The sequence below is a fragment of the Amphiprion ocellaris genome, chromosome 12 (assembly GCF_022539595.1).
Source record: "Amphiprion ocellaris isolate individual 3 ecotype Okinawa chromosome 12, ASM2253959v1, whole genome shotgun sequence".
NCBI lineage: Eukaryota > Metazoa > Chordata > Actinopteri > Pomacentridae > Amphiprion > Amphiprion ocellaris.
In genome coordinates, this window is record NC_072777.1 from 4246129 (window position 1) to 4255657 (window position 9529).

The 9529-nt window shown below is 41.6% G+C and overlaps 1 protein-coding gene across 1 annotated transcript; it reads right to left on the bottom strand.

Annotated features, from left to right (window-relative positions):
* Window positions 1–2496: 2496 nt before the first annotated feature.
* On the bottom strand, window positions 2497–8680 carry si:ch211-203k16.3 (fibrinogen-like protein 1). The gene is made up of 10 exons (XM_055015970.1): window positions 8650–8680; window positions 8535–8607; window positions 7457–7710; window positions 5902–6117; window positions 4926–5045; window positions 4709–4823; window positions 4476–4613; window positions 3636–3852; window positions 3323–3518; window positions 2497–3249 (listed from the first exon to the last, which is right to left on the bottom strand). Exons 2-10 carry the CDS (start codon window positions 8548–8550, stop codon window positions 3103–3105), a joined length of 1419 nt encoding a protein of 472 aa, XP_054871945.1. The 5' UTR covers window positions 8551–8607; window positions 8650–8680; the 3' UTR covers window positions 2497–3102.
* Between the last annotated feature and the right edge of the window lie 849 nt (window positions 8681–9529).

Sequence of the window (9529 nt, forward strand, 5' to 3'; positions counted from 1 at the left end):
CTGATTTCCTCACACAAAAGCGAGTATTCACCAAAGCAAATTCTGCCGTAGACATGGATAGGAATGAGAATGAGTCGGCAGCCTGAGTGAAGAGTGCGTTTTGTGCAGCCTTCTAGAGGAGGAAGTGATGGCTATCGCTGCTATCAGGTGCAGCTGGATGTGGAGGCCACAGAGCAGCGAGATGAGAGGATATCATCAAACAGAAACACCGAGTGTTCTCGCGTTTGTTATTTTTAACTGCATGTGATTTAGAGGGGTTACTGCTTCACTTTCACGAGTTCTTCTGCAATAAAAATCATCTCGGTCTATAAAAAGCTTATAAAACATTTATTTTCCAGTTTTATAAGAGTTTAAACTGAGTGGATTACAACCCAGCAGCCTTTTTACCGACTAGCTGGCCAGCAGAAGTCACCTCTGCACAGCACATGCCTGACACAAACCTGCCAATATGCTGAAGGTCTTTAGAAACCCATGTGTGAAGTCATTTGAATGGAGGTAACTAACATTTACTGGATGCCACAGATGACTACTGCTGTCTGCACGCAACCATGAGAGTCTCCAGCTGTGAGTTAGATATTTGCTTTAGTTTTCAAAAGGAGCATTGTTGCGGAACTCAAAGCATTTGTGTAAATGAATCGGGACTTTTGTGTCATATTTAAGTGTTTATTGTACCACTCATACAGTAGGTATGCGTATACACAGCCTCAAATAGATCCATTTTCCCTGCCTGACTTGATACTTTAAGACAGTAGCACTTATTAATTCAGATTCAGGGTCATTGTTTCTAATAACAGGATGCAGCAGGTGTGAGTTCATGCCTGTGCAAAATATCAGCCACTGCATTACTTAGAAGTTGAAAAATCAGGTATTTGCTCTTCTGTATTAGAAAACAACATGTTAGGTTTACTATATTAAAACTGAAGGCCATACTGTAGAAAACTATGCAACAAAAGTCAACACAATTTTCATTATGAAGATTCATCTTTTATTTCTTAACCACTTTGAATATCCAGGTTTATTTTATGATGATGGTCTCAGTGCAACAAGTTTCTCAAGAGATGTTGTGTTTCTGTCTTTTTCTTTAAAACACCTCAAAGGTGTTCTATTTGATTCAAGTTAGACGACACACTTGGGTCTTTATCATGTTGGAATATTCCTCTTCTAAGCTTCTGGAGACTGAGAGTCGGTATTTTGCAGTCACACATTCAGCCTCATATCATTGCACTTTCATCTCCATGCTTGACTGTCAGGACTGCATTCACTGTGGTTGTCTGGACCTGACCTAAGCGAGGGTCATCCATACAGGCTGACATAATGCACTGTCCTTTACAGCAGTGGTCCCCAACCACTGGGCCGCACAGAGAGAGTAAAAACGGTTTATTATGTATTTTATTTCTGGCGGAGTCTGCAGGGTGTTTTATTTTGAAAAATGACCACATCGTCTTCTCGTCTCCTCCATCTGTGCTTGTTTCCCACACTTGATGTTAAATGAAGCCATCAATCCGGTAAAAAGTAATAAAAAACAAACGTCTCTGGAGAGCTTCTTTTAAAAGAGGAAGAAAAAAAATGATCATTATTACTCAGTTATGTGACGATCGGTGTACGTTTGTCTGTCTGTTAGCAACATTACTAAAAACAGACAAACAGATTTGTATGAAATTTTCAGGGAAGGTCAGAAATGACACAAGGACCAAGTGATTAGATTTTTGCAGTGATGTGCCTTATAGTCTGGATCCACAGGATTTGTTAAAGATTTCTGTATCATTGCCAGATAGCGGCACGGCGTCACTGTAACCATGAGAACAAGTGGGTGCTACGTCCCCTGGTAAAAATCGACTGCTGCAGACTTATCGAGACTTATCTGTTGGAAATGATACAAAGAACAATTGATTAAAGTATGGGGGTGCTTCTGAGTCCCATCAATTCCCGCCGCCCGCTACATATTTAGGTCACGTGATTCAGTATCCAATTGCCCCCTTTTTTCCCAGAAGTAAACTTTGAAGACATCCTGTCCGTGGCATTATTTCAGTAGAACGACCACAGCAACTCTGATTAGTGCTGCAATGACTCACTCTATACCTCCTGTTTATTTCTGCAACTTCGTTTTCACTGATTTTTAGTTGACCGTTGAATTTCCTGAATCCACTTCCGATCCAGGTCCCATAATCACAACTTTCACGTCCTTTTTTCCATGTGCAGCCATGATGCAGACATGTAGGTAGACACAACTCATAGGTCCAAAGTTGACAAATATCTGGTGTTGACGGGTCATGGTCAGATGTACTCAGTTTTGTTTTCATGATCACAGCTGTATTCACTTTTGTTGCATTGAGTTTCTACTTTGGGGCCTGTATTTTAAATATGGCCTTTCTAAAGTAAAATACTCCACTTCTCAACTTAGAAATTATACAGTTACTCAGAGGTGATACAGTTCTGGATGATTTGACTTTCAGGTGATATTGCGCAGGAGTGTACTCATTTTGTGTACTTTAGGTGTTCCTATGTCCTGACTTTATTTGAGTAATAGTAAAACCCTTTTGATTTTAATTAAATTTTACACAGTAGATTAAATTAATAGTTGGACAACCTTCAAAAAGAATAAAATTGATGATTATCAATGATATGCAATAAGCACATGACATTTGTAGAGCATTCAGTGAACAGTCTCACGTGATCTGCTTGCCAGTTGCAATCGTTTCCACTTAGTGGCTAGAAGGAATTTGGAGCCACTTCATTCTGCCAGTGAGTGCCGTAAAACAAACAGGGCTTTTGGCTGGAAAAGTATGTCAAGTGTCAAGGTATCAAACTAGAGTACAAAAAAGACGTACAAAATGAGGAAGAATTCACTTCCCGAGACTGAGTGAGAAAACTCTATGAACTCTACAGTATAAAGTTACTTCCCAAAAATATCCAGCACAACATGAGTTCATTTACACATAACTGAAAATCCTCAGAAGAGATGTCGTTTCCAGGTTACTCTGTCGGTCCATTCACTAAAAAACTGTTCTCTGAGCTCCCTGAGTCACCAGAAAACAACAGTGCTTATGTTGTGGCGAGGGATGCTGAGTCCCGCATCCATGCCGTCGTCATGGTGACAGTGGTTCAGGGTGACAAACGGCTTCGGAAGCTGCGTGGACGGATCATCATAGCGACTTTGCGTAGGGAGTAATAATCAGAGTCCTTCCAGGAGTGCCAAACAATCCCATCGGGACCCAGCGGTCCTCTGGTTTTTGGGGTGTAGTGGCCTCCCTGCAGGATAAAGAGGAAGTAAACACTTGGCTCTTTATAAGTGTGATGTGAGGGCTAGTTTGTGTGTCCTTACCCTGTAGTAGACTCCATTAAGATTGGCATAGAAACACTGGTTGTACCACCAACCCCCGTGTGAGATCTCAGCACAGATGTTGCCACTGTCTGGCGTACTGAAGGCCTGTTTGTCGTGGTACCAGCTGAAAGAGTCCTGCACTGTGCCACTGAAGCCCGACACATGGAGACGGTACAGATGCTCCTCGTCTTCCACACTGCAAACACAGCAGAACAGTGGGAAATTATCTAAGAGATACGGATTGTTTTGCAATAATCAGCTCTACACAAGTCCGTGCATGTGTTTGTCAGCTGCTTGTGGGAATGACAGCGACCTGAAGCTCTGGTAGGTGGCATGTTTGTGCTTGTTGCTCCAGTCCTCCATGTCGATTCGGAGGCTGTAGCGTCCCTGAGTGGTCATATCATGTATGTGGTCGTTGCCCAGCCAGAACTCCGAGTGCAGGTCACCAAATCCATCCTTGTAGTCCCTCCAGCTGCGGTCAAAGCTCACTGATCCGTCAACTCGCCTCTGGATCACAGTCCAGCCACCACCTGAGGCAAAAAAGCAAGGTAATGCAGGGTCGAGAGCATATCCTGGGTTCCTCTTTTGCTCAGCTGATTACTACACATCGGGTACACAGTGTCTTGCTCAAGAACACCAAAGTAGAGTGTGTGCTTGCCAACACGGAGATTGAAACTCTGCCTATTCAACTGAAACACAGTCACGTGTAAGCCAGATTTCAACCCTGTGGAATGTGTCCTCGTGTTTACATTCTTATCTATCACACAGTACTGTCCAGGAAGGGTCTGATCAGTCTCCACTGTCAGAACAAGGACTGTGTGGCCCACACAGAGCCCTGATCTCAACATCACTGAGTCAGTCTAGGATTACATAAAGAGACAGAGGAAAAGGAGGAAGCCTAAATCCCAAAGATACTTGGAACAACCTACCTGCCAAGTACCTTAAAAACATGCATTCAAGTGTACCTCACTAAGAGAACAGGTGTTATTTTGAAGACAAGGTCACACCAAACATTGATTTGACTTAAGGCTTTTCTGTCATTTACACTTTATATGGAGTTAACTGATGAATGAAAACGATTCATGGCATTGTCTTGGAAATCCTCCTTGCACTTGCATATGCTGTATGTTCATGTACAATTCAGGGGACTCACCATCTGTTTCCATGTCACAATAGACCTCTAAAGGCATGCCTGCCATTGATGGCACCACAGAATAGAAACCTGATCTTCTCACTCCATTGTAGTAGATAGAGGCACAGTCTATGGGACAGTTCCTCGCATGCAGAATCTCTGAAGGAAGAGATTTTGAGAGGAGACTGAGTAGCAGAAAATCAACAAGTGGTATCTGGCTCCCTCTGCTGGGACATCATCACATTAGCCTGTACCTGGGTGCAGAGCTTCTTGAGCATCCATGATAGGATTGGGATGGACGATGTTGATCAAACAACCGGGACTTCTTTTTACTTTATCCATCAAAAGTGTCAGATTATGGAGTTGGTTCTAAAGAGAAAGACTCACAGTCACTTTTTGCTTCCATTCAAGAAAATTGTGCAATGAACTGCACTAAAATAGTGTTAGTTATGATAAGGAGCGGGAGAATACCTGAAGATCTAGGATCAGAGACCCCTGTAGATGCAGCAGGGTGGTGGCTTCAGCATAGTGCAGCTCCAACTCATGAAATCGCTGCTCCAAGGAGGTGTTCAAGTGGGCCCTCTCTTCACTCTGACACCATGTATGAATATGCATACAAAGGCATTCAAAAACATATGCAGTACGGGTGTGAAACGTATTTTTTTCATGGTGGGAATGTAGAGTTTGTCAACAAAAAAAGGTCAACAACTGACCACTCAACTGTCCTCGACATTTGTGCATTAAACTCAAACATGCAACATCTGCAGATGCCCTGTGGACAAACAGGACAAGTCCTCTTATAAATCCTAAAGCCAGACGATTCTATTTCCAGCTTGTACGTAGAGGATAACACTAACTCCCATTACCACAGACCAAAGAGCCCTCTCCCTTTGCCCTGTGCTAATGTGCAGAACTCACAACACGAGGCCTTTCTACCTTCCACCTGTGGCCACCGACCCGCCCATCTGAGAGACTCTGTATGAGCTCACTGCCTGAGAGGAACGACGCAACACGTGGAAGAGTAGGAGGCTAATCCTGTTAGCGGCTAAGGTCAAGGGCATGCTGGGCGGAAGCCAGCTCGATGACCAAGCACCACATTACAGCACAAAACTGTGCACTCCAAATAGGTCATTTTCCTTTTCTCTGCGGAAAGAACAACTTGCTCTCTTGAAAAATTATACTAAAAGTTCATCTCAAATCAAAACTTTATCTTATTGAAATTGCCCAAAACAGAGAAAAAATGACAATGACGTAAACATTTAACATAAAATGTGTCTCTTAAAAGTTCTATTAAGTCTCCAAATGCAAACAATCAAACAATAAGTTCAGCCACATTGTCACACCGTCCATCCAGAGTCTGAGGAGACTAAAGCCACTCCTCAAAGCAGCTGACAGGATTGCTGCTGATGGTTGACCCAGGCCTGCTAAGTCCATGTGGAAATCTCACCTGCAGCTCGAGGACTTTGATGCGGTGCCGGTGGTTCCTCAGCTCCTCCTGCAGCTCAGAGATGGTCTCTTTCAGTGCCACAATCTGCCGTTTCCTCTCCTCGTTCTCATGCAGCCAGTAGGAAACCTCGTCCGAGCAGCGAAACATATCCGGGCATCTCCGCTCGTCCAGCTGAGGCAGCGTGGCCACCAGCCGGCACATCCCATCCTCCATCAGCTGGTAAATGAAGAGCAGGAACACCATGTTGTGTTAAAAAAATAAACAGTTTTCAACAATATTCTTTAGTGGGATCAAGAAAAAAATGGTCTCTTAGATGATCCTGTGATCTTCTTTCTTTGACAAAACGATAAATTCAACATCAGTTAGAGACCTTTTAGACTGGAGAGACTTTTGTTTTCATTTTTTTTCTTTTTCAAAAAGTTCACATCGACTTTTACAGCCAGGTATTTTAGAAGCTGATAAGGGTTTGTGTAAAATATATATGCATAAAGCACATACATGCAAAAGTAGATAAATAAGTAATAGTATTTTTTTAAAGAGAAGGGAAATACTAAAATAGAAATACAAAAATCCACAATAAAATATTTTAAAAATCATAAATAATAATAAAAAAGCTAAATAAAATAATAAAAATAAATAGAAGAAAATTAAATTTATAAATACATTTTAAAACAATAAAAAAGGGAATATTAATGGATATATACACATACATGCATATACATATACATGAGAATTAGCAAGAAAAAAGTAAATAAAAAAATTTGTAAATTGTCAACCACATATGCAATTATAAATGTTGGTATACATATAAATTTAAACTTATATGACCTTTCTTGAACATGCACATACACAATATGGCAGCTGAGATAGTGTGCACAATTGTTACAGGGGCACTGACTTTTTTTAACCATAATATCCACAAATTAGCATTGTCTTTTACAACATATATACAGAAAGTGCTTTAGACACAATATTTTGCACCTGAACTAGTGTTGAATACGACAGTAACTAATCCATTTCAATTCTGACATTTATTTAGACTTTTTTAAAGTAAAATCTAATTCAACAAGTGCACAAGTGTCCTTAAATTACTGTTAGGTGCAAAATATCACACTGATTAGTGAGATTTTTGCCATGCTGCTGTATTTTGGTCATTGTATTCACTGTGAACCAATAAGTTGTATAATTTTGGCAATACTACAGTATCTTTTAAAAAATCAGTCTTGCATCATTGCAGGTTAAATCCTTGATTTCTTGGATATTGTTTTTTTTTCAGTAATTGAGTCAAAAATGTGTCATATCAAGTCAATTTTCTCATCTCTCACACACAAAGAATCAATTATCCACTGTCTATGGCCCTGAAATTATGTTACAGCACTGCAAACACACCCTGAAGCAAAAACTATTGCTGCTTTGTGCTCAGCTGAGAGGCTCTTTCATTGAGCTCATACATCCCTGGAGTAAAATAAGAAACCTGTAAGCTGTAACAAATGTGTGCTACTGCTGTCTGGAGAACATCACTTTGGCGCATGTTGTCGATGTTTGCAGTTATTACCTGGTTCGTGTACTCCCCACACTGGGAACCTCCTCCGTTGCTTGTAGTGGTTGCGTTCAGGTCGTCTGCTTTGGCCTCTGGGAGCAACAGGATGAGGATATAGACGGTAGAACACACGCTCCAGCCGGGAGGGTTGGTTAAGGACAGGAGAGACATCGCTGCCAACCGAGTTAGTCTGTCCCTGATTTGGCAAAGACAGCAGGGATGGCACACAGGAGGATGTGCTTCACCATGTGAGGCTCTGCTAGCTCTCCCTGGGAGGGACAGAAATGAGAAAATGTGTTATTATATATATACTGGTACTATGTGGTATTCTGCTGGAAAACCTTGGGTTTTGGCATCCACGTTAATGAGACTTAGACATCCAAATAAACCCAGAGTAAACACACTCCTTCATGCAAATGCAAAACTAAATGTCACTGGCCTACCCCGGCAGGAAAATACACCCAACCACATCGCAAAAACATCAATCAGGAACATTATGAGGAACATGACAATCACCCAAGATGTTGATTTGGCCTCCAAACTTCCTAGACCCCATTCTGATCAAACATCAACAGGATGCATTAGAACAAGTTTGATTCCCAGAGGCTCCACAGCACAACCCAGAGAACCCACAGGATCCACTGCCAGCGTCCTGATCCAGACCCCATAGGACACCCTGAGAGGTCCTCTGGTCCAGACCCAATGGTTCAGAGTATTTTTGATCACATAAGGGGGATCTACGTAGTGTTAGGCAATTGGTTTTAATGTTATGCCTGATTAATTCACAAAGCCTTAAAGTCATCTGTTGGCACACAAAGCCACACACAGAGTCTTAGTCTGCCTTTTGTTTCAGTACTACTAATAGGACATGAAGGTGATCCACTCAGTCTGTTAGGTTTGTCAGGTACCTGCTGCTCTCCAAACCAAACTGATCTCATGTTCAAATGTCTTGTGTTCTAGAACTTTCTATACCTTTCTAAATACTACAAATACATGCACAGAGAGTAACAAAATATGACGCTTTCCTTTCTCATTTTTGAGCAACAACAGACAAATAAAACATTTTTCTCTTTATAAAACATGACGTACTCACCCCAGTTACACACCATCTTCTACCCCACTCTTGGTTCGCATTGAGCCAAGGGGTTCTCTCCATGTTCTTCCTTTCCTCGCCTGTATTTCCTCCCGTGTTGCTTCTTTCACTCCGAGTGCCTTGTGCTGATCTGCTGTCTCTCCCTCTTTCTGCCTCACTCTCTTCCCCTCTCAGCGTAGACATCTAAGTCCAGTAATCCACCCCTAAGAGGATTCGCAGGGGATAGAGGGGTGGCGCACAAACAGGGTGGCAATAATGAAATTAGGGGTAAAAGCAAAACACATGGCAAGATGTTGAAAAACATATCTTTAATTTACAAGCGATATCCATATTTCCTGCCATAAAATTATTAAATTTGTGTGTTGTCTTGCTTGTATTTATTGATCACAATGTGGCAATACAGACTTTAATTTGATAGGGTCAGGGCACATTAGTGAGTTTTGAAGGTTGGTGACGTGGAACACTCCCTTATGAAGAGTGGAAGACTGTTCCAGATCTTACTGGACTTCACACAAGGAGCATTTTGTCCGAATGCTGTTTATTCTGTGTGGAACCTCATAGTCCCCTTTAAAGAAGGCCCTGGTCCTGTGGGCAGTTAAACACGTAGCTTTTTGGATTTCCCGGGATAGTTTGAGGAACAAAGTAATCATCTTAGAGATTCATCATTTGGAAGAAGACAGTTTTTGGTTAGACTTAAGCATTATAAGAGACAAAAGAAGGCATAAAGTCTGTGCTTTGCCGGAGAACCTAATGCATGTAGCAGATATCTGTCAGAAAACTGACTGCATATACATTAAATAAACATCACCTACAGGCACAATAATCCTGCTTTAAGCTAGTGATAATGAAGGCTGATGTGTGTAGGAGTATGAGGGCTGCTGATCCTATTACAGTATCCAAGCTGCTCTTTGCATTTTTATGCCCTTGGCGATGGCTCAACAAATGTGGTCTCATTAAGAAAAAAAGGTGCTAATGCATGAATGCGTCATTGTACG

What these genes read in the sequence shown, in the direction of transcription:
- si:ch211-203k16.3 (XM_055015970.1), bottom strand. An exon ending in CTCTGATCCTAGATCTTCAG is followed by an intron (nt 4,824 to 4,925) that starts GTATTCTCCCGC and finishes CTTTCTCTTTAG; the next exon opens with AACCAACTCCATAATCTGAC. An exon ending in TCAAGAAGCTCTGCACCCAG is followed by an intron (nt 4,614 to 4,708) that starts GTACAGGCTAAT and finishes CTCTTCCTTCAG; the next exon opens with AGATTCTGCATGCGAGGAAC.